Raw genomic sequence first — 24,431 nt, 5'->3', positions numbered from 1 at the left:
CCCGCACGGCAGATAAGGCCGTTCCGGGCCGGGCCAGGGACTCGCCAACCCGACGTGTGGGGACAAGTCGGAGCAGATCGAGAGTGAAACTGTTTCTGCAACACCAAGCGCTGATCCTAATCGGGGCGGCGCGGCCCCCCCCGCGGCCCCGCAGCCCGGGTTCGGTCCTTACACACACAAACCCGACGTGAAACCGGCCCCGAATCCTTCTTGTGACTTTGGGGGGGATGAGTCAAGTCCCCAGGGAGCTGCTGGGATGGGGGGGAGGGGGAAGAGAGATGGGGGGACCCTGAGGTCAGCAGGGTGGACTGGGGGGGGGGTGTCCCGGTACCGGAGGGGGGTTTTTTTTGGGGGGTGGTTCCCGGTACTGGAGGTGCTGGTTGTTTTTTTTTTTGGGGGGTGTTCCCGTTTCGGGGGGGTTCAGGCTGGTCCCATCACGCGGCAGCTCAAAGGCTTTGGGGCGGTGTCCCCCGTCCCCCCCCCCCGGGCTGCTGAGCCTCTCGCTGCCTCAGTTTCCCCACCTGTGGGAATAAATACCTGCCCGTCAAGCCCTCGCAATTAAGAGCGGAGTTAATCACCATATAAAAACGACAGTGATATGATTTTTTTTTTTTTTCTGGGGGGGGAAACCACTTTTACAACCAGACACACCCCGTGCCCCATTTCTCTCCGGGGGGGGGGATGAATGACGGTCGGGAAGACCCAAATCCTGCTGTGTGCCTGTGTCCCCCCCACCCCAAGAAATGCTGACCCACTGGTTCTAGCAGTGGGGTGGGGGGTCCCCTAAATCCCCGGGATGGGTGGTGGCTTCGGGGACCCCCCCCCCGGGGTACCCGTGGGTGCTGCAGCGAGCACCAAACCCCCCCGCCCTGGGGGGGCTCTGGGATGGGGTTGGGGGGTGGTTCGTGGGGCAGGGCGTTGGCTGCCCCCCCATACACACACCCCCCCCCTTCACCCCTTCCCCAGCACCCATGGGTGAGGATGATTCACGGCAATTTTCCTTTTAAGGCTGGGCTGGGCAGGGGAGGAAGCAGAGGAGGAGGAGGAGGGTGAGGAGGACACTCCTTCGGCCTCGCTGGCTCCTCCCGCTCTCGCTCGAGGCTCCGACGCTCCAGCCAAAAACGAATCCCGGCGGCGGGACCGGCAGAGGCTCCGACGGCTCCGAAGGCTCCTCTCCCGAGCTCTGCCCTGCGCCCCGCGCTCCCGACCATGGCAAGAAACCACCAAGTGCAGAAGGCCAAGCTGGCCGAGCAGGCCGAGCGCTACGAGGACATGGCAGACTTCATGAAGGCGGTGGTGGAGCACGGGGAGGAGTTGTCCAACGAGGAGCGCAACCTCCTCTCGGTGGCCTACAAGAACGTGGTGGGTTGCCAGCGCTCGGCCTGGAGGGTCATCTCCAGCATCGAGCACAAAACTGAAGAGGGGGATGACAAGGCCCAGCTGGTGAACGAGTATCGGGAGAAGGTGGAAAAGGAGCTGAACAGCGTCTGCAACAACGTCCTGAACCTGCTGGAAACGCACCTCATCCACAGGGCGAGTGACCCTGAGAGCAAGGTCTTCTACCTGAAGATGCAAGGCGACTATTTCCGATACCTGGCCGAGGTGGCCACTGGGGACAGTCGCAAGACGGCGATCGAAAGTGCCCAGAAAGCCTACCAAGAGGCCATGGACATCAGCAAAAAGGAGATGCAGCCCACGAACCCCATCCGCCTGGGGCTGGCCCTCAACTTCTCCGTCTTCCACTACGAGATCGCCAACGCCCCCGAGCAGGCCATCTCCCTGGCCAAGACCACCTTCGACGAGGCCATGGGGGACCTGCACACGCTCAGCGAAGACTCCTACAAGGACAGCACCCTCATCATGCAGCTGCTCAGGGACAACCTGACGCTATGGACAGCCGAGTGCGCCGGAGAAGATGGTGGAGAGGCCGGTGAAGAGCCCAAGAACTGAGTGGCCTCCCCGGCGGAGACGGGGACTCCCCACCCCCCCCCCTCCAGTCCCTTCAGCATCTCTTCACGGTTTAATTTTTTTGGGGTTGTTGTTTGTTGGTTTTTTTGGGGGGTTGTTTGTTTTTTTTTTTTGGGGGGGGGTTGGAAAATGTCTTGGCTCCCCCCCCCCCGTGGCTCCCCCAGCCTGGATGGCAGCAGCAGGGCTGGGTGGGGGGCTTGTGTGTTGAGGTGTTTGCTGGGCAGCTTTGGCTTGGCCCCCCCAGTTCCCTCTCCCCGTCCTCTGCTCTGGGGACGGGGAAAGCAGGGAGGGAAGGGGTGTGTGTGGGGGGGGTGGCTCCATCCCAGAGGGCTGCCAGCCCCCCACTATTTAACATTTGGGGGCAGGGGAGCACGTCCCAGCTCCAACCCCCCCTGGGGCTGTGACGGGAGGAAGTGACGGGCTGGGATGAAGGGTTTGGGGGTGGGGGATCTGGGCAGACCCCCCCATCCCGAGGAGGGGGTGTCACCTGTTGCCAAAGCCTCTGTGCTCTCCAATAAACCATCTCCTGCACTCCTGCCTCTGCTCTGCCTCGTCTCTCCCCCGCGCACGTGTCCGGGCAGCTCCTGCTGCCGCCGGGCACCCTCTTCCCCTCCCGCCCCAGAATCTGCTGCACCGGTTCGGCTGCTCCCAATCCCACCCCCCCCCCCCGATCCGTCATGGGAGGGGAGGGAAGGGGGGTGTGGGGAGGGGTCTCAGGGTGCTCAGGGAGCCCCGGGGAAGGGTTTGCTGGGTGGCTTCTGGCTCGGATTTTGGCAGCTGTGGTGGGGATGTGGTGACTTCCAGCTCCCTGGGGTCCCCACGCCAGCAGCGGGGTGTCCCCTTTGCTGCAAACCCACAGTGCCCCCCAAAACCCCCTCCCCAGGGGACCCTAGGTCAACCCCCCCCCCCCCACCTTCCCAAGCTGTCCTCCGTGTCCAAGGTGGGGCTGGTTCCCCTCCAGCAGCTTTGGAGCGACATGGGGACCAACCCTGGGATGTCACCGGGGTGGGGATGTCCCCAGGGGAGGTCCTGGACGTGTTGGGATGGGAGAAAAGCTCAGCACTTCTGGCCCTGGCTCCTGGCCACAGCAAAGGGTGCAGCTCACCCAGCACGGGTTTCCCTCCCCACCCTCCTCACCAACACCCCCCCCCCCCCCCCCACCACCACCTCCCGCCACCAGCACGAGTTTCGACATGAAAAAAATAATTACAATAAAATACAGTCATGGCACCCTGGGCTATGAGCTCATCAGATCAAGCAGGGCTGGGCAGGAGCCTTTGATGGGAACGCCGGGATGCCGGGAGGAAACGCGCCGTGACTCAGGCCGCGCCGCCCCGGCTCGGCGGGGTCCCCACTGGGGGACACTGGGGACACGCCAACCCCTGAGCCTCCCAGCCCCCGGGTTGGGGGGGTGCCAGGAGCTCCCTGGGCTCTGGGGAATACATGAGGCACGGCTGGGAAAGCAACACCCCTTGACGCAGGGAGCAGCGGGTGCCCGGGCTGGCCTGGGGTGTGAGGAGGTTTGTGAGGTCTCGGCCGTGGGAAACTCGGGGTTGGCTTGTTGGGGGGGGGGGGGGTTTGGGCTGCACCACCCGGGACCTGTTCCCTTGGGGTGGGACAGCAGCAGAGCTGGGCGCAGAGCCCAGGGGATCAACCCACCCTGCCAGCCCCCTCTCCAGCCCCAGCACAGCACCTTCTTGGAGCCAAGAGGCAACCGAGGTGGGGGGGGGCTGGTCCTCTCCGTGGCCCCGGCAGGTTGTAATTTGCTCAGCAGGTCCCAGCTGAGCTGGGGGGGGCCCCCGGCAGTGTCGGGGAGCCCCAGTCAGTCCCTGGGGGGAGGCCAGTGAGGGGGCCCTGACGCTCGGTCTCCACCCGGCCCCGGGTGCCTCCAGCCTGGGAACCTGCCCCAGACCCTGTAATTAACCAAACCAGGTCTGGGCAACGTGAAAAACGAGCCCAGGGCTTTCACTGGCCCTTGACCCCATGGGCTGGGGACACCAGCAGCCCGGGCTGGTTAAACTGGGATGTGTGTGTTGAGGGGGGGGAGGGGGGCAGTGAGCAGGTGGGGTGTTCTGGTGACCAGGGAAAGGGTAACCAGGAGTGGGTGTCCTCTCCTGTCAGTTTTTAGGGTGGGGTGACTAAAGGATGAGGGGGCTCCTACCAACTTTCCCAGGAGTTACTGATTTGCCCACCCCTCAAATGGCCGGGCTGGGCAGGAGGACTTTGCTCCCCAGCATCCCAGCTGGTCCAGCAGCTTTTGGGGGATGGAAGCCCCTGTCACACACACACACACACACCCCTCCATAGGGTTTAGGCTACTAAAACAGGTCTGTGGGGCAAGCAGGGGCTACTGCCCGTGGCCACGCTGCCTGCAAAAGGCTCAGCCAGCCCTGAGTGGGGCTGGGGGGGGAGCTGCAGGACCCACAGCCTGGTTTGTCCCTTGTCCCCAGCTCTCATGGCCTCTGTGCTGGGGGAGCTGGCCACCTGCAGGGCCAGCTGAGGCTGTGGTGACACCCAAGGGAGACAGCACTGGGTGGGTGTCACCCCAGGCAGGCACCGAGGTGAGCCAGGCTTGCCCTGGGTGGCTCTTTTTAGGTTTTTTTTTTTTGGATTTTAGGAGAGGATTTTCATTCCAAACCCCCCCGCCCACATGGAGCAACTCACAGCCCTGTCCTGGAGCCAGCAGCCCCCAGCCTGTCCTGGGACAGACACCGGGGGGGGGGGTCACACTGGCCCCACCCTCTGGATTTGATCCCATCTCTTCCATCCCGCAGCCCTGGTGAAGGAGGGGACACAGCAAACCCCAGCTTGGTGGATGCACCCAAACCCCTCCAAGCTCAAAAACCCAAGGTCTCACAGGAGGTCAGGGTGGGCTCAGCCTCTCCCAGCACCAGTTTTGGAGGGGCTGGGGCAGGTAGGACCAGCTCAGCAGAAAGCCTGCCCCCTCTCCCCAGGGACGTGCCTCATTTGGGGTGACTAATCCTGGCCCCTGGCCCTGGCTGATTGCTCAACGGGAGTGACAGGAGCCAAAGTGTCACCTCCCTCAGCCCCAGGAGCCTTGGAGGGGCCGTCCCCTCCCAGCGTGGGGACAAGTGGCTGCAGGAGCAGGATGGATTTCACACCCAGGCTCCCCGGTCATCCCTGCTCACTGCAGAGCCCTTTCCTGCTTCCCCCCTTGACCAGGAGCAGGGAATATCATCCCCACTGAGCTGCAGGTCCCAGTTCAGCCCCTGCTTCCCAAGTCCCAGCTGGGAAGAGCTCCCTGGGGTGAAAAGGTGGCACTTTTCAGGCTGTGGCTCTTTCAGCAGCTCTATTGCTTGGACACAGCAGAGGTTCCCTCAGCTCAGAGGTTTCCATCTTCTCCAGCAAGGCTGGGGCTGCAGATCCTGCCTGGATATTAAAATAAAAATTAAAAAACCCCAAACAGCCACAAGAGCTTTGATGGCTCTTGCATAACTCCAGCTTGACCTGACAAAATCCTTTAAAGCCACCAAATCTCTCAAAGCCATGAAAAAAACCCACCATAAAAGTCACTCTTTCATTTTCTTTCTTCCTGTGACCAGGTCTGCCCCCTCTTCACAGCAACCACAGGGCTCGAAGACAAGCCCACAAGGCCAGGATGGAGCTCCAGTTATGGGTCCATCAGCTTCCAGCCCCAGAGAACACTGGACTGTGTGGTCACCAGGTTCCAGCCAGGAATACCCAGGGGAAGTCCTTGGGGTCTGGGGAAAAGAACTTGGGCCTTGGGAGCAGAGAGGAATTTTGACTCTGAAGTGTCAGGAGAGTCTTTTTCATGGCAAACTGAGCTGCTCAAAGCCCAAGAGTGTGTCTGTGTGTGTGTGTGTGTGTCTGTCTGTGTGTCTGTCTGTGTGTCCATGTCTCCTCACCCTCCTTTCTCACCCCCCCAGCTCCTCCTTGTCTCCAAATCCCAGCCACAAAACCAGGAGATGCAGGAAAACTCAGTTTTGATCCCCCCTGCAAGACCCTCCCCACCCTCTCACCCAGCTGCCCCCCCCGGGCTGGTGGTCAGGAACTGCTCAGGAGCAGCCCCAGAGCTGGCTGGTTTTGTGCAAGGTCTTGGGCAAGAGGAGCTGCTGAGTCTGCAGTCGGGGCTGGGAGCCAGGATCCGAGCTGAGCCACCTGCCCGAGGGTGCTCAGGGTGGACTCTGTGCTTTCACCACCCTGATGTCCCCAAGCTGCTGTGGTGGCACCTGAGGCTGGGAGCTGCTGACGACGCCACCAGGAGCCGCGGCGGGTGAGCGGGAACGATGGAATCCCAGAATCCCAGACTGGTTTGGGTTGGAAGGGACCTCAAAGCCCATCCAGTCCCAACCCCCTGCATGGGCAGGGACACCTCCCACCAGCCCAGGTTGCTCCAAGCCCCATCCAACCTGCCCTTCAACACTGCCAGGGCTGGGGCAGCCACAGCTTCCCTGGGCAACCCGTTCCCAGGTCTCCTTCCCCTCACACATTCCTTCCCCACCCATGGAGCATGCAGGGATCCTGGGTGCTGGGCTGTGTGGAGGCTGCCAGAGGTGCTGAGCTCCACCAGTCTGGACAGACACCAAATCCTAGAACTTCTCCCCCTTTTCTCAGGACTCCTCTTTTTTTGCAGGTGACATCTCCACCCTGGTCTGACCTGTGCAGGATTTTTGCGGGTGGGAGCCAGAAAGGAGGGGAAACCCCCGAGATCTGGGTTCTGGAGAAACCACTGGGAGTGAGCAAACCTGGAAAAGGAAGGAGACTGAGGGCAGGGAGCTGCTGGGAAAGGCAGGACACGCCGAGAACGTGCTCCAGCTGAGTCACACCGGCCCTTTCTGCAGCCAATGCCGCCAAAAAAGCCGAGCTTGCAAGTTTGCTGTCAGCGTCCGGCCCCCGGAGAGGGGCAGGGGGAGTGACCTGCTCCCCCTCTCCCTCCCTCTCCTTCCTTTCCTCCCTCCAGCCAAGGCTTTGTCTGCTCAGGAAGATCAGAGAGGACCGGGATCTCGGCGCTTTCCTGCCAAGCACCCAGCTGGGACGCTCCCACCAGAGGCTCTTCACCCCGGGGCTCTGCAGCTCTCTCGGGTTTTATTTATTCAGGCTCAGCAAACGCCCAAGATGAAAGGCAGCCAGGGCAGCGTTTTATTAAGAAAGAGGCCATCATTATTTAAAAAAAAAAAAAAAAAATAACCAACCCCCAAAAAAAACACACAACACAAAACCAAAACAAAACCAACCACCTTTCTGTCCTCCCCGGGACAGAGGAGAAACTGCTCAGCCTGGATGGAGCACGAGGTCCAGGAGGACTCATCCTCAAGCAGTAAATCCAGACCTTGTGGCTCAACTCTGGCTGCACCAGCAGCTCCAGCTGATTTTTTTTGTCTGGCCCAGGCTTGGTCATGATGGGGAGGAGGAGACTTGGCAAAGCTCAGTGTTCCCTTCTCTTGACTCCCCCTTTGTGCCTCCACCTGGCAAAATCTCGGTCATTCCTAAGGGAAGAGCTGGCTCAGCCTGTACCCAACCATCACCTTCCTGCTCAAAGGGTCAAATCCTTCTGGAAAGGGAGCCCAGCACCCAGCCCTGGGAAGGCTTTCACTTGGGTCTGAGTCACGGGAATGCAGAGGTCCCTTCAGCTCCTGGCAGGAAAAGCAGAGGTGTGAAACCAGGGAGCAGCTGTGCCGGGATGGGTGTGTCACAGATCCATGGCTTCTTCTTCCAGGGCTTTGTCCTGGGATTGCACATACTTCTCCTGCACTGCCAGGGTGCTGATAAGGCAGTAATTAAGGAAAACAAGGGGCTGGGCTCCCAACACTCCCTTCTGCAAGGAGCTGGTAACCTTCTCAGTGAGGAACCTGCCCCACATTAGCCCTGAGGTGGGCAGAAGAGGCAGTGCTGGCAGCAGCACAGACCAGCCCAGTTATTCCTGGCTCGGGCTGATCCCAGACCTGACAAGAACAGGAGAATCCATTGTATGGTTGGGATGAGGTGGAAGGAACCAGCCCAAGGAAGTGTGAGAGAGAGGGAAAAGATCTCCAGAGATTCCTCCCACCCTTCACAGGATCCATTAGCAACCAAAGGTGGTGGCTTCTGGTGTGGCCAAGTGGTTGCTGAGGCCAGGGCTGAGCCCCAGCAACTCGGGACACGTGTGGCACCTGCACACTGCCAGCCCCTCCTCCAGGGCAGGAGAGACCAGAACTCCAGAGGAGTGGAGAAGGATACGAAGTGAAGTGGAAATCAGCTCCCACTGCTGCAGACATCAGAGCTTCCAGGCTCCTGTGCTCCTGGTCTCCAAAGGAGTAACCGTTGGCTTTGTCCACTGCTTGCACCACCTGCCTCATGCTCTGCTTATCCTGGGGGGAGGAAGGTGACACACTGGGAATCTGGGCCTCTAGTCTCATTATTTTATGCTCCTGAATTTAACAAGGTTTTTTAGGTAGGACTTTACCCAGAATCTGAAATGCAGGCACAGAAGAGCTGGATGAAGGGAGAGTCTTAATCCTCCACCCCAGGAGAGGAGGCCCAGGTGGCCCCAAGCTCATCTTTGGCTGCCACAGATCATTGACAAGTCTGGGTGTGTCCCACCACCCTCCTCCATCCCCAGCCTCTTCCCAGCTCAGGTTTCCAGCCCTCATGGCTCTGAGCAGACACAACCCAGCTGCTGCCAAGGGTGCTGACCACAAAGCCAGCACCCCCTGCTCCTCACCTGGACGTTGAGGGGGACGAAGGACACCAAGCTGTAATCCTGGATCACCTCCACCAGCTTCTCATTGAGGCGGCGGAAGTTCCTGAAGAAGGGATCTGAAGCCAGATGGTCGACCAAGTAGGAGAGGTCCAGGACCTCTGTGTAATAATCCAGGTTGAAAGCTGCAGGGAAACACCAAGAAACTCTGAAGGCAACAGTGAAGAACCCTCCTCATAGAATTCCAGACTGGTTTGGGTTGGAAGGGACCTTAGAGACCATCCAGTCCCACCCCCTGCATGGGCAGGGACACCTCCCACCAGCCCAGGCTGCTCCAAGCCCCATCCAACCTGCCCTTCAACACTGCCAGGGATGGGGCAGCCACAGCTTCCCTGGGCAACCTGGGCCAGGCTCTCACCACCCTCACAACCAAGAGTTTCCTCCTCATGTCCAACCTCCATCTCCCCTCTGCCAGTTTTAATCCATCCCCCTTGTCCTCTCCCTCCCTGCCCTTGTCCCAAGCCCCTCCCCAGCTTTCCTGGAGCCCCTTCAGGCCCTGGAAGGTGCTCTAAGGTCTCCCTGGAGCCTTCTCTTTTCCAGGCTGAAAAGCTCCCCAACCATCTCCCAGCAACACCAAGCCCAACTCCTGGTGTCTCTCCCCAAGGGCTCTCACCCAGTTTGCCATATTGCTCGATCAGGTCCATCTTGGAGAGGACATTGACATGAGGCAGCTCCACGTGCAGCATGGTGGACAGGGAGGTGCAGAGGACAGAGATGAACTTGCCCGGGTCGGTGCAATAGTGAGAATCCACCAGGTGCACAGCAGCCAGCTGGGAGCAGAGGGACAAGGGACAGCAGGAGGTCAGGCCTGCCAGGAGTCCACCCACTTCCTTTTAAGACAGTCTGAGAAGTGGCTGTAGGACAATCTGCACAGACCTGAGTGCCACCACAGGGACTACCAGGTGGGGAAAGTGACCCCCTACCTCCTGCATCTAAAAAAGCCTTTTATACTAGTAGGCACATATATATAAGTCATGGACTGGTTTGGGTTGGAAGGACCTTAAAGATCATCCAGTCCCACCCCCTGCATGGGCAGGGACACCTCCCACCAGCCCAGGTTGCTCCAAGCCCCATCCAACCTGCCCTTCAACACTGCCAGGGATGGGGCAGCCACAGCTTCCCTGGGCAACCTGGGCCAGGCTCTCACCACCCTCACACCCAAGAATTTCCTCCTCATATCCAACCTCAATCTCCTTCTCTTCTCCAGGCTGAACACCCCAACTCTCCCAGCCTGTCTCCAGAGCAGAGCTGCTCCAGCCCTTGGATCATCTCTGTGGCTCCTCTGGACTCTCTCCAGCAGCTCCATGTCCTTCCTGTGTTGGGGGCTCCAGAGCTGGACACAGCTCTCCAGGGGGTCTCCCCAGAGCAGAGCAGAGGGGACAATCCCCTCCCTGGCCCTGCTGCCCACGCTGCTGGGGATGCAGCCCAGGACACGGGTGGGTTCTGGTTCCAGCACTTGGTGCTGGGTCATGTTGAGCCTCTAACCCCACTGCACTAAATTCCTTGAAGAAGCCAAACCCTCCAAGCATAAAAAGGAGGCAAAAATTCTCCTCCTTCCCTGCCAAAGCCACTTCACACAAAAGCCCCAACAGGTCAGTGAAGAAGACAATCACTAGTGCCACAATCCAAAGCTCTGGTGCTGCTTCTGAGCCCCTTGCACAAGCAGGTGGGGCAGCCAGGGGGTGGTCCCAGCTCCTTCAAACCTACCCTGAAATTCCACTTGGCCAACTGAGCAAAGACATTCTTCAGGGCATCGTGGTGGGTGTAGAGTTCCACCTGCCCCGGGCAGTCAAACAAGTAGTAGTGACCCCGGGAGGTGGCCAGCTTCTCCTGCAGCCAGTCAAAGTTGGCCTCCAGGTACTCCATGCAGTAGATCAACCCCCCGTTGGGCCCCAATTTCAAGTCCTCCATCACATCTGGGAGGGTGATGAGCTCAGCAATGTCCAGGGAGCACTGGTAGGGCAGGGAATCATTGGCAGGGTCCAGGTTCACCACTGTCACCTTGCGCCCAATCCTGCCCAGGAATTCCTGCATCCCGTGGCAATAGGTGGTCTTCCCAGATCCTGGAGGTCCAATGACCACCTGGCCAAAGGCCAGTGAGCTCCCCTTGCTGCTCTCAGACATGGTGGCTCATTTCCTTCTCCTTCTGTCAACAGAGGAAGGAAAAGCTCCCACTGAGCATTTTGTTGGCATTTATAGGATTTCCATCAGCTGGAATTCACACCCAGGGAGAGGGGGGAGAAGGGCAAGTGCTGCTTCCCATCACTCCATGCAGAGGTGAGCCCTGTCCCAGGCTGGATGTTCACCACTCACCCCCCAGCTGGTGATGCCATGGCTGAAACCAGGATCTGTGAGAACCAGCTCCCTGCTCCTGCCAAGTTCTACCCCAGCTGGGTCCTTCCCAACATGGCAGTCCCCACACATTCCCTCTCTCACCCCAGCACACCCCCATGTCCTCCCCTCCATTTCTCCACACCCCCATGTCCCTCTTCTCCTCCACACCCCCTCTCCATCCCACCTTCCCCCAACCCCTCCCTTCCCCCCAGACCAGCCCCCTCTCCCACACCCTCCTTCCCTCACCCCATATCCCTTCTCCCCCAAGTCCTGCACCTCCTGTGCCTCCTCATCCTCCTGCACCCCCCCTTCCCATGTCCCCTCTTCTTCTATCCCCCCTCTTCGCCACACCCCCCCTTAACCCCACGCCCCCTCTGCTCCCCCACATCCTCCTGTGTCCCCCTTTCCCCCACGTCCCCCTTTCCTCTCCCGTGCCTGCTCTTTCCCTAAATCACCTTCTCCCTACATCCCCCCTTCCCCCATTCCCTCCATGTCCCCCCCCCCCCTCAAAGCCCCTCCCTCTTCCCCCCCCCCCCCCCCGCACCCCCACACTCCCCCTTGCCCCCCATGTCCCTTATTCCCCCCATGACCCTTTCCCTGCACCCCCCCTTCCCGCCCCCACACCTCCCGTTCCCCCACGCCCCCCTACACCCCCTCCTGCCCCCCCAGCCCCCCTCAGAGCCCCCTCCCCGCCCCCGTTCAGGCCTCCCCCCGTTACCGGCGTCCGCAGCCTCCGGGCTCCGGTGGAGGCCGCAGGCCCCAAACAGCGAGTTCTGGGCTAGAGGAACCAGCCGCCGCCACAGCGCCCCCTAGCGGCTCGGAGGATCCCACCGCTCCTTCCGAGCCGGGACCCGGACTCGGGGTCAGGGTCGCGGGTTCGAGTCCCGGCCCCGGCCCTTGTGCCCCCAGCAAAGCCCAGTGTGGGGTGGTGGGTCAGGAGAGAGACGTTACCAGGGCAGGGACCCAAAAACTGGAGCCAGGGCCCCAAACTGGACTCAGTTTTCCAGACGTGGCCTCACCACAGCCTGGGTCCTGCCTCTACTTGTCCTTCCCTGGGTCTCAGGCAGCTTTTTTTTGTTTCAGACTTGGTGGAAGTATCAGCTTCAAACCACCAGTCACAAATGCAACACCCTTCACCATTCCCTGAGTGGTTGTGGTTGGAAGGAACCTCTGGAGATCATCCAGTCCTGCTAGAGCAGGATCCCCTAGAGCAGATCCCACAGGAACGTGTCCAGGTGGGTTTGGAACATCCCCAGGGATTGAGGCTCCACAGCCTCCCTGGGCAGCCTGTCCCAGGGCTCTGGTACCCTCAAAATAAATTCCTTGTGTTCAGCTTGACCCTCCTGTGCTCCAGTTTGTCTCACTGCCCCTTGTCCTGTCACTGGGCACCCCTGAGAAGAGACTGGTCCCATCCTCCTGACACCCCCTGTAGATATTGATCAGCACTGACAGAAAGGAGAAGGGGTGATGGGCACAAGTTGCTCCTGAGGAGATTCCAATTGGACACAAGAGGTACATTTTTCACCATGAGGACAGTCAAACAGTGGAATCATCTCCCAAGGGCAGGGGTGGATTCCCCCACATCAGACAGTTTTAAGTCTCAGCTGGACAGGGTGCTGGGCCACCTCAGATCAACTAGAGTAGTACCTAGAGAGGCTGGACATGATCCTTGAGGTCCCTTCCAACCTGCCATTCTAGGATTGAGATCCCCCCTAAGTCTTCTCCTCTCCAGGCTGAACAGCCCCTGTTCTCCCAGCCTCTCCTCACAGATGCTCCAGTTCCCTCAGCACCTCTGGACTCTCTCCAGTAGTTCCTTGTCCTTCATGAACCAGTGAGCCCAAAACTGGACTGTTTTCCAGACGTGGCCTCACCAGGACCTATTTCCCCCCATTTCAATCTCTCGATCACGGATAAAAACACACCCCACAGAGGCTTTTTGTTACAAATCTCTTTTCCTTCCAAAAATAAATATCTGCACCTTGCTCCAAACCTGAAACCAGGAGCCAGCCTGTGTTTTCCAGGAGCAGAACCCCCTTGGGGACAAGTTTCAGTGTGACTGGGCACTGGAGCTCTGCAGAGCTCCCCGGGAGGCCCGGACAAAGGCCACATCCTGCCTGTGCTTGATGGCCGTGGGTGGCTGGCGTCTGAGCAGCTGGTCCCCACTGTCCTTGGGGTCAGGGTCATCATAGATGGTGGAGATGAGGATGGGACCATCCCGACGGGGCTTCTTCACCTTGCTGAAAGTTGGGAGTTTCTCCCCGTGGTACCTGGAGGGAAGGAGGGAACGTTTGGTTTGACTCCGGTGAAGGCGTCAGGTTTCCAGGTGCTTCCCAGCTCGTTTCCTTCACATGCCATCAGGATTCTTGTCCCATTCCTGGCTGAGAAATGGCTCTAGAAAAGAAGGTGAGAGCCTGGCCCAGGTTGCCCAGGGAAGCTGTGGCTGCCCCATCCCTGGCAGTGTTGAAGGGCAGGTTGGATGGGGCTTGGAGCAGCCTGGGCTGGTGGGAGGTGTCCCTGCCCATGCAGGGGGTGGGACTGGATGATCTTTAAGGTCCCTTCCAATCCAAACCACTCCATGATTCCCAGTCCTCAGACTGAACCACAGCACTACAAAAAGCCTTCTGAAATCCCACAGAGAAAGTTGGGGTGAGGTGCACAGCTCCTTGGGCTTTCCCCAGCAGAATTCCATAGCAGAGGAGACCCTCAATGCTCCAGCTCTCCTTGTTTGTGTGCTGGGTGAACCTGCAAGTGTCCAACTCTACCACCACAACCTTCCTTAAGGAGAGCTGGAGGGTTGGGAAGAGCAGTGTGTCCAGCTCTGGACTGCTGTAGCCATGTCACCCACTGCACAGAGAAAGGCAGATCCCTGGGACACCTTGACTGCTTCCCACTCTGCTCCTTTTGTGGCCACTCCACCACCCCAGAGAGCCCAGGCAGGAGCTTTCAACCAGGGCTGGCAGGGCAGGGATGGTTACTCACCCCAGGCCCCTCTTGCATCTGGGGTTCTGTCCCTCATTGTCCAGAGCTTCAGTCATTCCAGAGTTGCTGCTCCCCAGTCCCAGCCCCTCCATCCAGCCCTGCTGCTCCAGCACCTTCCTGCCAAAACCCTGGGAGAGTGGGGGGGGGAAAAACCATCACAGAGCTGGAAAAAGACCATCCTCATCTTCCCAGAGCCTTCCTCCCCCCAACCCACACCCTCTGAGTATCACCACAGCCTTCCCCTTCACCCAGATGTGTACAGCTCTGGAGCCCCCAGGAGAGGAAAGACATGGAGCTGTTGGAAAGGATCCAGAGGCTACGGAGATGATGGGAGGGCTGGAGCAGCTCTGCTCTGGAGACAGGCTGGGAGAGTTGGGGTGTTCAGCCTGGAGAAGGCTCCAGGGAGACCTTAGAGCACCTTCCAGTGCCTGAAGGGGCTCCAGGAAAGCTGGGGAGGGACTTGGGACAAGGCCAGGGAGGGAGAGGACAAGGGGGATGGATTAAAACTGGCAGAGGGGAGATGGAGGTTGGACATGAGGAGGAAATTCTTGGGTGTGAGGGTGGTGAGAGCCTGGCCCAGGTTGCCCAGGGAAGCTGTGGCTGCCCCATCCCTGGCAGTGTTGAAGGGCAGGTTGGATGGGGCTTGGAGCAGCCTGGGCTGGTGGGAGGTGTCCCTGCCCATGCAGGGGGTTGGGACTGGATGATCCTTAAGGTCCCTTCCAACATAAGCCACCCCATGATTCCCTGATCCCTCCCAGCTCTCACCTTGGTGTGTCTCTCAAAGCCTCCGACCTGCGGCCCCGGAGCGGATCCGTCCTCCAGCCCGTCCCGGAGCCTCCGTTCCAGCCACATCTGGACTGAATCCCGAGCATCCTTATCACCTCCATCTAGGGAAAAAAAAAAACACCAAAACCACCCCAAGAGTCAGAGCAGCACAGCTCAGGAAAGTCATTTCCCCCAGAGCACCAAGCAACGAGGAGGCAGAACCTGTTCCTTTTGGCACCTCTCTCTGCCAGACAAGAAAAACGTTGTTTCAAGTTTGCTGAAGCTTTCAAAGATGAGGGAGCCAAAGAGTTCCCCACTGCAGGAATTCTGCAGGCTCAGAACTTCTCAACCTCCCTGGTTTTCTGAAGGGGTTCAGCTCAGATACCTTTGTCATAGTAGATGCTCATGTCCACATCCCAGTCATCTGCTGTCTGCTCATCGAAGTCTGCCAAGAGAAGGGAAGAGTTTGGTGATGGTTCTGAAATCTGACCCAGAAGAGCTGTTTGTGGTGCCCCAGTTCCCTTGTTCCTCTGACAAAGTGGGAAGGAAAAGGTATTGGGAGACTCCTCAAACCCCTTGACTTCCACAACAGCCTGCCAGTAAGACCAGGTAGGATGAATCCCTGCAGTTTTGTGGTGGAAGGTTTAAAAAGTGTATTCCTGCTGAGTGGAATTGGGTGGGGTTCCAGTTGATTGACCTGCAGGGCTGGGCCCCCCAGGGGGGATAAGTTGTGGCTCAGTGACACAAATCCCACCCGCAGGGGCTCCAGGAAAGCTGGGGAGGGACCTGGGACAAGGGCAGGGAGGGAGAGGACAAGGGGGATGGATTAAAACTGGCAGAGGGGAGATTGAGGTTGGACATGAGGAGGGAATTCTTGGGTGTGAGGGTGGTGAGACCCTGGCCCATGCAGGGGGGTGGGACTGGATGATCTTTAAAGGTCCTTCAACCCAAACCAGTCTATAATTACCTCCATTCTCCTCCTGCCAGTACTGGGCATCTGTGTAGAAGACAAGGCCAGATCCTCCCTTCTCCCACTTGAGCTCAATCTCCTCCTCAAACAGACGTTCCTCCACCCTCTCCTGCTTGGTCACATCCTCGTGCAGAGCCTCGTGGCGCTCCCACTCCTCACAGGTGTCATTGTCCTGCAAAAGAGGTGGGGAAAGGTGGGCAACAACAGCCCCCTCCCCACTGCCCTCACCTTCCCAGCCCATCTCAACACCCTCCTGACCAAACAGCTCCGTCAACAAGCTCCTGGGGAGAGACTTTAGGACAAGAGGAAACTGCATCAAGTTGCCCAGGGGAGGTTGAGGTGGGATCTTGGGAACAATTTCTTGATGGAAAGGGTTGTCAGGGCCTGGAACAGCCCAGGGCAGGTGGAGTCCCCATACCTGGAGGGGTTTCAGAGCCCTGTAGATGTGGTGCTGAGAGACATGAGGCAGGGGTGGCCTTGGCAGGGCTGGGGGAAGGGTTGGAACAGATGGTCTTAAAGGGCTTTTCCAACCAAGGAATTATATGACCCTGTGGCTTTGGACAAGGGCAGGGAGTGAGAGGAAAAGGGGGATGGATTAAAACTGGCAGAGGGGAGATGGAGGTTGGACATGAGGAGGAAATTCTTGGGTGTGAGGGTGGGGAGACCCTGGCCCAGGTTGCCCAGGGAAGCTGTGGCTGCCCCATCCCTGGCAGTGTTGAAGGGCAGGTTGGATGGGGCTTGGAGCAACCTGGGCTGGTGGGAGGTGTCCCTGCCCATGCAGGGGGTTGGATCTAGATGATCTTTAAGGTCCCTTCCAACCCAAACCATTCCATGAGTCCACAATTCCACAGCAGAGCTGTCCCAACCTGCTGCTTTCAGGCACTGGCACGACCAGAGCTGATGACCTCATTCTCCTGACTCATTCCATCTACCAGACTCAGCAGTGGTGAAAAAAAGACACCACATCACACCCACTTGACAGCAACTTCCAGCAGGGATTCAGAGAGGCAGGGATGCCCATTTAAGGAGCAGGTGTTGGACCTCAAGTCAGCACTAGGAACAAATGAATTCCACTCCAGCTGATCCCTAACCAGATGGTGTCAGTTCCAGCAGCTCTGGCACAGGCAGGGATCAGCCTGACAGCTCCACTGCTGCTGGGGCTGAGGAAAGTGATTCTCTGAGGGAAATATTAACCATGGAAGAGCCAAAAAAAAAAATGACTGGAGAAGCAGGAAACACCCTGGGAGAAAGGGCTGGAGGAGCCTGTTTAGTCTGGAGAAGAAAAGACTGATTAAAAAGTTGGGAAAGGAGGGAACAAAGTGTTCCCTGTGTCTGGTGTTGCCAGGAGAACCTAATGGGATGAAATTGCAGCAGAGATTTGGCAGCTGAGTTAATTCTCGTTTGGAAAAGAAAGGGAATGAATGATTTGCCTGAGGCAAGAGCTGCTGTAATGACAGGGAAGAGGCCAGACAAGTGCCTGGAGCTGGGGGACAGAGAGAGTCCCCAGAGAGCCAGTCCAGCCCAGTTTTCCAGAAGTCTTTGTCACAAAAGCCACTTGTCTTGGAATAACCAACTTCAATCACAGGAGCATTCCAGGGCAACCATTTGTACAGCTCCTCCACGGCTCATTCCCAGTACAAGGTGCTCCTGGGACACTCTGCCATGGATTGGTCCTGCTCCTTGGGACCCAGCCCTCTGGGCTCAACCCCAACAACCACCTTGATCTAGAGCCCAGTTTTAGGGGTGCTGATGCCCCCACTCTTTGTGCACCAAGACATGAAAACCTGTGTTTTAACACCAATTTTAGGCAAGTGGTTCATACAATTTGATTCAAAGATTAAAAATGAGCTTTGAGAGAGCTGCATCAGTCCTCCCAGCTTGGTGGCTGTAATCATGGGATGGTTTGGGTTGGAAGGGACCTTAAAGATCATCCAGTCCCAACCCCCTGCATGGGCAGGGACACCTCCCACCAGCCCAGGCTGCTCCAAGCCCCATCCAACCTGCCCTTCAACACTGCCAGGGATGGGGCAGCCACAGCTTCCCTGGGCAACCTGGGCCAGGCTCTCACCACCCTCACAGCAAAGAATTCCCTCCTCATCTCCAACCTCCATCTCCCTCTGTCAGTTTTAATCCATCCCCCCTTGTCCTCTCCCTCCCTGCCCTTGTCCCAAGTCCCTCCCCAGCTTTCCAAGGTTCAACCTCAGATGGTGCAGAAAAATCCACTTACGTCCTCCGAGTGTGACTCCTCTTCCTCCTTCTCCTGCTCCTCCTCATCTTCATCAGCACTGGCTGGGTGAGTCACTGCTGATCCTGCCACAGGTTCCTCTCCCTCTGTGATCTCATCCCCTGCAGCTGTGTAAACTCTTTCTTCTTCTCTCACTGTCTCAGTGTCCTGGTATTCAAAAGGCACGTTCCCGTACCTGCGGGATGAGCCAGTCTTTGGAAAATCCAGCTGCAATTTCTTGATGACCCAGGGGGGCAGCCTGCAGGCCCTGATCAGCTCCAGGAAAACCTTCAGGGGGGTGCCAACATTCCCATATGGCATGAAGGAAGGGGGGTTGAACTCGGGCAGATGCCTGAAGTCTGCTCCTGCCACGGGTTCTCCTGCAGCCACCCCGTGTGTCCCACTGTAGGGAAAGGTCTCTGTGCCTGGAGATGGAAAGGTTGAAAATAATGGATTGGGCTGGTTGGAAAAGAGCTTGAGGATCATCCAGTCCAACCCTTCCCTCAGCCCTGCCCAGGCCACCCCTGCCCCGTGTCCCTCAGCACCATCTCCAGGGCTTGGGAACCCCTCCAGGGATGGGGACTCCACCTGCCCTGGGCTGTTCCAGGGCCTGACGACCCTTTCCAGGAAGAAATTCTTCCCAATGTCCAACCTAAACCTCCCCTGGCGCAACTTGAGGCTGTTTCCTCCTGTTCTAGCCCTTGTTCCTGGGGAGCAGAGCCCGACCCCCCTGGCTCCAACCTCCCCTCAGGCAGCTGCAGAGCCAGCAGGTCTCCCCTCACCTCCTGGTCTCCAGGCTGGACACCCCCAGCTCCCTCAGCTGCTCCTGCTCAGACTGGTGCTCCAGCCCCTTCCCCAGCTCCATCATCCTTCTCAGGACACACCCCAGCCCCTCAATGTCTCTTTTCTGACCCAAAACTGACCCCAGGATTTGAGGCGTCCCCTCTGCTCAGTGGAACACGCTCCATGGCAGAGGGGCGAGTCTGGGGCCCCCCGGGCAGGAGGAGCACCCCCAAAACTGCCTCTTCTTCCCTCACAACGGATTTGAGGCATTAAGGAAAACTCTCTAAGGAACGACAACCACCCGGTGCCCTCAGACCGGCTTCTCAGCGCCGCGCTCCGGTGCCGAACGGCTCCTCCCAACCCTTCCCAGCCCGTGAGGAGAGGCCCGTCCCGCTTCCCCCGGCGCCCGCTCCTACCTGTCCCGGGGCCGAGGCGGACCCTGCGGATGAAGCAGCGGCCGGGCAGCCAGGCCCCGCCGGGCCCGACCCACCGCTTCCCCGAGTAGGCGCGGAGGAGGCGGCGGGCGCGGCCGGGCCGCACGGCCACCAGGCAGCAGCAGGTGCGCGGCGCCGCGGCCTCGGCCGGCGGGCGCTCGGGGCGGTGGCGGTAGTGGAAGCAGAGGAAGCCGCCGGTCTCTAGGAACTGGCTGAAGTAGGCGCGGAGCTGGGCGGAGCGCAGCGCGGCCGGGATGCCGCTCACCAGGCAGTAGCGAGCGGGGCCGCCCGCCCCGGGCGCCGCCATCTTAGCCCCGGCTGGGCGGCGCGGCGGGATGACGGCAGGGGGCGCGCGGCGCGGCAGCGCCCCCCGGCGGAGCGGGGGAGGCAGGGCGAGCGGGGGAGGCAGGGCGGGCGGGGGGGGCACGGGGGGGCACAGGGGGACACGGGGGGGCGGGGAGACATGGGGGGGAAGGGACTCGGGGGGGCACGGGGGGGGCAGAGACACGGGGGGGCACGGGGGGGCGGGGACAGGGACGGGGGGGACATGGGGGCCACGGGGGGAAGGGACTCGGGGGGGCAGAGACACGGGGGGGCACGGGGGGACACGGGGGGGGCGGGGACAGGGACGGGGGGGACATGGGGGGGAAGGGACACGGGGGGGGCACGGGGGGACAGGGGGACACGGGGGGCCAGGGACAGGGACGGGGGGACATGGGGGGGCACGGGGGGACACGGGGGGGGCAGGGACAGGGGGGGCACAAGGGGGCACGGGGGGGGGGCGGGGACACGGGGGGACACGGGGGGGGGTCATGGGGGGGCAGGAACACGGGGGGGAAGGGACACGGGGGGGGCACGGGGGGGCCGACACTGGGGGGGCACGGGCCTGGGGGGACAGGGACACGGGGAGGAAGGGACACGGGGGGGAAGGAAGGGACATGGAGGGACACGGGGGAGGCAGAAACACGGGGGGACACAGGGGGGGGTCATGGGGGGGCAGGGACACGGGGGGACATGGGCCTGGGGGGCAGGGACATGGGGGGACAGGGACACGGGGGAACACGGGCCGGGGGGTTTCTCAGGCCACGGGGGGGAGGTCACAGTCTCCAGGGCTGTCTGGACCCCAAGGTGGCACCACAGGCCCTTGGGGGTCCCCAGGCCACAGGGGGGGTCACAAGCACTGGGGACAACGAGGCCCTGGTGGGAGTCATGGCCCCTGAGGGGGGTCACAGGCTTTGGGGGTGGCCGGACCCCGGAGGGGGGTCACAGGCTTTGGGGCTCCCCAGGCCATGGGGTGTCACAGTCCCCCAGGGTGGCTGGACCCCAGGGGGACATCACAGATCTTGGGGGTATCGGGGGGGGGAAAACCAGGGCCCAGGGGGGGTCAGAGGTGCTGGGGGTGTCAACCCTGCCTGACGGGTGGGGGGTCACACCGGGGTGTCCCCCCTGAGCCCAAGGGTCCCCGGTGGGGGCTGCGGGGGGTGTCCCCTGTGACTCAGCCTGGGCCAGTGCCCGGGAATCACCCGGTGACTCAGGCTGCTCCCTCCTCCTGGCAAAAAGAGCTGAGATCACCTGGGAGGATCCCCTGGTGGGGAGGGAGGGGGGACACACGGATCCCACGGGGGACAGGGGTGGCTTCACCCCCCGCCTCGGCTGGGGCGGGCACAGAGAACTGCTCCCAGGGAACGGGAGGAGATGGCCTCAGGGAGGTTGAGGTGGGATCTTGGGAGCAATTTCTTCCTGGAAAGGGTTGTCAGGGCCTGGGAACAGCCCAGGGGAGGGGGAGTCCCCATCCCTGGAGGGGTTTCCCAGCTTGGAGATGGTGCTGAGGGACATGGGGCAGTGGGGACTGGGCAGGGCTGGGGGAAGGGTTGGACTTGATGGTCCTAAAGGGCTTTTCCAACCCAAACGATTCCCTGATGTTATGATTCTAAGGTGAAAGGGTCTTTCCTGCCCCTGAGGGTCCAGAGGAGCCTGAGCACCCACCTCAGCATCACCCCCGGGCCCTTGGGCAAGGATCAAACACCTGGAAAAAGGTGGAGCACGTGGACTTCTCCCTGCTGGGTGCACTGGGAGGGGGGGGGGGGGTTGGTTGTTCCACAGGGCTGCCACAACAACTCCCCCTGGCACTGACCCACGTAGATTTTCATGGAAAACCCCTTTTTATTTGAGCACCCTTTCCACACGGGGCCCCTCTGCCCGTTTTTCTAACCCCTCCAAAGTTTTCCCACCACCTGGCAAAACCTCACCCACCACCTTCCAAAACAGCAAACACATTTTATTAAAAAAAAATAATTTACTGCCTCTTTATATACAAACTGCAAGAATGTTCAACCTACAAAATACTGCCATTTCACTCCTTGCAGAAGCAGGAGGAGGAAAGAGGGAGATTTCCAGGCAGGAATCCAGCTCTGACTCCAGGGAGGGACATTTGGAAGGACAAGGGGTGGGGGGGGTCACTTCTTGTTGCACAAACAAGGTGAGGCCCCAACCTGGTGATGTGTGAGGGGTTTAGGGGCTCTTGAGTGAGCTCTGGGAGCAGTTCTTTTGGATTTCATGGAGTTACAGGGAAAAGAATCTAAGGAAAGGCAGGAGGGGTAAATCTGCACCCCCTGGAAGATTCAATCCTCTGGCTTTTTCCCCTGAGGAAAGATCCTACATGGATGTTTCTGAGATTTCAGGGACAAGAGGCAGAGCAAGAGCTCAGCCAGACCTAATTCCATCGTGTCTGTGCTTGGGAAGTGATCCTGCTGCCACTTGGTGTGCCTGAACACTCTGGGATCCAGCTGGTGTTGAGGACAAGCCTCGTGCCCTGGAGTTAACAGCAAAATGCAGGGAGATTTCAATGGGATCACTGAGGGAAAAGCAGGAGCAGGCTCTGACCTGACCTGCTCTGGGGGCTGTTTGTAGGTGGCTGAGCTGCTCCTGCTGCCAACAGGGAATCATGGAATCCCAGACTGGTTTGGCTGGGAAAGGACCTTAAAGATCATCCAGTCCAACCCCCTGCATGGGCAGGGACACCTCCCACCAGCCCAGGCTGCTCCAAGCCCCATCCAACCTGCCCTTCAACACTGCCAGGGATGGGGCAGCCACAGCTTCCCTGGGCAACCTGGGCCAGGCTCTCACCACCCTCACACCCAAGAATTCCTCCCTAACATCCTATCTAAATCTCCCCTCTCCCAGTTGGAAACCATCTCCCTTCATCCTATCCCTGTACAATGGAAGGAGCAGGAGCTGCTGGAAAGCATCTGGAACCGGAGCCATCTCTCCATCCATCCATGTGTCTTCTAGCCTCAGTCCTACCAGTTCCCTGCAGAGTCCAGAGCTCTTCCCTGGCGAAATCCCTACTCCTGGATCCCCCCTGCTGTGTGGGGATCACCCACGGGTGTGGGAGCAGGGGCTCAGCATGCCAGGGGTGCTGCTGGAGCCAGCTGCCCACCACTCATCTCACACAGCATCTCTGCCATCAGCTCCAGGATGTCGGCGTTCCCGATGACGGGGCGGAAGAAGAGATCCGTGATCAGGGGGGGAGGGATGGATTTCAGGGTGGAAGAGATCAGTAAAATTCGGGCAAAACGACCCTGGTCCTCGGGGTGAAGGGGCTGTAGGACCTCCCGGAGAGCTCGCTGGGCTTCCTGCTGCAGGCTCTGGATGTAGAGGGAAGCTCTCAGCCCGGGAACGTCTGCTCGGGGAGAGGAGGAAAAATCCAGTGAGGAAGGAGGCTGGAAACCAGCCCCCCCAGGATCCTCCCATTCCCACCATTCCCTGTTTCCCAGAAGGGATCATTGAGGCCACGCTGAGTTGCAGGCAGAGCCCCCGAGAGGTGGCTACTCCAGGGTTGCCATTTGACGGGGGGAAAAGTAATGAACAGGGAAACCCCCCCAGTGCTAATTCGATCCCCGGGTCCTTTGCTGGCTGCGGGGCTGGCGAGGGTCCCTGCTTTGGCACTTGTCACCCCCTGGCCCCACGGGCTTGGTGAGGGCTGGTGCTGAGGAGAAGGGAACCAGCTCTGCTCCACACCTAGGCCTGGGTGGGCTCTGCATGGGTGGGGTGTGGGGTGGGATGGTCACGAGTGGGGTGAGCTCTCCTCTGTGGGGTGGGATGGTCATGAGTGGGGTGAGCTCTCCTCTGTGGGGTGGGATGGGCATGAGTGGGGTGAGCTCTCCTCTGTGGGGAGGGTTGGGATGGTCATGAGTGGGGTGAGCTCTCCTCTGTGGGGAGGGTTGGGATGGTCATGGGTCAGCTGAGCCCCCCACTGCCGGAGTGGGGTGGTCGTGAGTGGGGCAGGATGGTGACGAACGGGGTGAGGTCTCCCGTGTGGGGCGGATGCCCACGGGTGTGGGGTGAGCTCTCCCAGAGCCAGGCACTCACCGGGATTGAAGAGGATGGCTCCCTTCAGGTAGGCATATTCCTTCGGGCTCAGGTCCAGGCTCCAGAAGGTGTTGAGGCAGCACTGCAGCCTCTGCACAGCAGCCAGGGTGGGCTGTGTCCTCTCAGGCTCCTGCCCTTGGCTTTGACCATCCAGCAGGATCTTCTTCAGCATGCTGGGAGCCGGGACCTCCATCACCTCGAAGGTCACCACCTCCTGGACCAACCCCAGGAGGAAAAGCGGCACCCAGCAACTCTCCAGCAGCAGGAACTGATCCTCTCTCGGCAGCAGGTGGTAAGAAGGGAGGTTTTTCATGAAGCTGAGGGTCTTGACCAGGACGTTGGAGGCTGCTTGGCAGGTGAGGCGGGGGTTGCGGAGACGGACGGTGCGGGGCTGGTGGCACAGGCAGCGCTGCTGGGCCGGGCTGGGGCTCTGCTGCAGCTTCTGGCTGAGCAGGCTGTAGAGGATGGCAGGAGATTTGTCCTCCCCGCGGCACCTGCACCGCTCACACTCCACCTCCCCCCCCCTGCCGCTCATGGCTGAGCTGCTGGGTCCCCGGGAAAACGGAGGAGAAAGCCCCACCAGCTCAGCTCTCCCTCACTTCAGCTGGGAGAGAGCTGGAAAAACCCTTGGTGCTCCCAACCCAGAGCTGCTCCAACCTGCTCTTATAAGGCTGGGTCACCAGAGAAACACCCCTCCACAGCCTTGACCGTTTGGTGATTAAAGAAAAACACACCTCCCGGGCGTCCCCGGGTCCAGCTTTTCGGGTGCTGGGTTTTTTTTTTTTCCCCCTGCCCTCCCAGTCCCTCCCCCCCAACTTGGTTTTCTCAATGGAGGGGTTGGGCCTTATCACAATTACCCCGCCAGGATAAACAGAGTCATTAACC

General features: G+C 59.8%; 5 protein-coding genes across 13 annotated transcripts in view; 2 read left to right on the top strand and 3 right to left on the bottom strand.

Annotated features, from left to right (window-relative positions):
* The window catches only part of PIGV (phosphatidylinositol glycan anchor biosynthesis class V), a 32,386-nt gene extending 23,430 nt beyond the window's left edge, over positions 1-8,956 (top strand). For all 7 annotated transcript variants that reach the window (XM_051637822.1, XM_051637826.1, XM_051637824.1 and 4 more), the window contains one exon: positions 8,897-8,956. The gene's annotated coding sequence lies outside the window, so the exon portion shown is untranslated. The remainder of the gene's footprint in view (positions 1-8,896) is intronic.
* Positions 1,015-1,974, top strand: SFN (stratifin). The gene has a single exon (XM_051637915.1). It carries the CDS (start codon positions 1,210-1,212, stop codon positions 1,948-1,950), a length of 741 nt encoding a protein of 246 aa, XP_051493875.1. The 5' UTR covers positions 1,015-1,209; the 3' UTR covers positions 1,951-1,974.
* On the bottom strand, positions 7,067-11,796 carry GPN2 (GPN-loop GTPase 2). 3 transcript variants are annotated; one of them, XM_051637871.1, is made up of 6 exons: positions 11,739-11,796; positions 10,394-10,832; positions 9,300-9,456; positions 8,651-8,811; positions 8,167-8,297; positions 7,067-7,712 (listed from the first exon to the last, which is right to left on the bottom strand). In XM_051637871.1, the coding sequence occupies exons 2-6, from the start codon at positions 10,808-10,810 to the stop codon at positions 7,640-7,642; spliced, it is 939 nt and encodes a 312-aa protein (XP_051493831.1). In that variant the 5' UTR covers positions 10,811-10,832; positions 11,739-11,796; the 3' UTR covers positions 7,067-7,639. The 3 variants fall into 3 exon arrangements, with proteins under 3 accessions (XP_051493831.1, XP_051493829.1, XP_051493830.1); XM_051637869.1 differs by lacking the exon at positions 7,067-7,712 and having other exon boundaries at positions 8,209-8,297; positions 8,651-9,456; XM_051637870.1 differs by lacking the exons at positions 7,067-7,712; positions 11,739-11,796 and adding an exon at positions 11,000-11,129 and having other exon boundaries at positions 8,209-8,297; positions 8,651-9,456.
* A 765-nt stretch (positions 11,797-12,561) lies between these two features.
* GPATCH3 (G-patch domain containing 3) lies at positions 12,562-19,487 on the bottom strand. The gene is made up of 7 exons (XM_051637841.1): positions 19,158-19,487; positions 17,962-18,383; positions 15,732-15,906; positions 15,150-15,209; positions 14,765-14,886; positions 14,000-14,127; positions 12,562-13,287 (listed from the first exon to the last, which is right to left on the bottom strand). The coding sequence occupies exons 1-7, from the start codon at positions 19,480-19,482 to the stop codon at positions 13,068-13,070; spliced, it is 1,452 nt and encodes a 483-aa protein (XP_051493801.1). The 5' UTR covers positions 19,483-19,487; the 3' UTR covers positions 12,562-13,067.
* Positions 19,488-22,175: 2,688 nt separating this feature from the next.
* On the bottom strand, positions 22,176-24,171 carry NR0B2 (nuclear receptor subfamily 0 group B member 2). The gene is made up of 2 exons (XM_051637907.1): positions 23,547-24,171; positions 22,176-22,857 (listed from the first exon to the last, which is right to left on the bottom strand). The coding sequence occupies exons 1-2, from the start codon at positions 24,079-24,081 to the stop codon at positions 22,577-22,579; spliced, it is 816 nt and encodes a 271-aa protein (XP_051493867.1). The 5' UTR covers positions 24,082-24,171; the 3' UTR covers positions 22,176-22,576.
* Positions 24,172-24,431: the final 260 nt, after the last annotated feature.

Source organism: Apus apus, chromosome 21, assembly GCF_020740795.1.
Source record: "Apus apus isolate bApuApu2 chromosome 21, bApuApu2.pri.cur, whole genome shotgun sequence".
Classification (NCBI taxonomy): domain Eukaryota; kingdom Metazoa; phylum Chordata; class Aves; order Apodiformes; family Apodidae; genus Apus; species Apus apus.
Note: the sequence above shows the minus strand (reverse complement) of the source record. Positions and strands in the feature narration are given on the sequence as shown.

Excerpts from the sequence above, each read along its gene's own strand:
- NR0B2 (XM_051637907.1), bottom strand. The coding sequence starts at position 24,081 with ATGAGCGGCAGGGGGGGGGAGGTGGAGTGTGAGCGGTGCAGGTGCCGC. Across the intron at positions 22,858-23,546 it reads AGCCATCCTCTTCAATCCCG|ACGTTCCCGGGCTGAGAGCT; the intron begins GTGAGTGCCTGG and ends CTCCCCGAGCAG.
- GPATCH3 (XM_051637841.1), bottom strand. The coding sequence starts at position 19,482 with ATGGCGGCGCCCGGGGCGGGCGGCCCCGCTCGCTACTGCCTGGTGAGC. Across the intron at positions 18,384-19,157 it reads CCGCCTCGGCCCCGGGACAG|GCACAGAGACCTTTCCCTAC; the intron begins GTAGGAGCGGGC and ends TTCCATCTCCAG. Across the intron at positions 14,887-15,149 it reads GAGCATCTACTATGACAAAG|ATGGAGGTGATAAGGATGCT; the intron begins GTATCTGAGCTG and ends TTTTTTCCCTAG.
- SFN (XM_051637915.1), top strand. The coding sequence starts at position 1,210 with ATGGCAAGAAACCACCAAGTGCAGAAGGCCAAGCTGGCCGAGCAGGCC.
- GPN2 (XM_051637869.1), bottom strand. The coding sequence starts at position 10,810 with ATGTCTGAGAGCAGCAAGGGGAGCTCACTGGCCTTTGGCCAGGTGGTC. Across the intron at positions 9,457-10,393 it reads TGGCCAAGTGGAATTTCAGG|CTGGCTGCTGTGCACCTGGT; the intron begins GTAGGTTTGAAG and ends CTCTGCTCCCAG.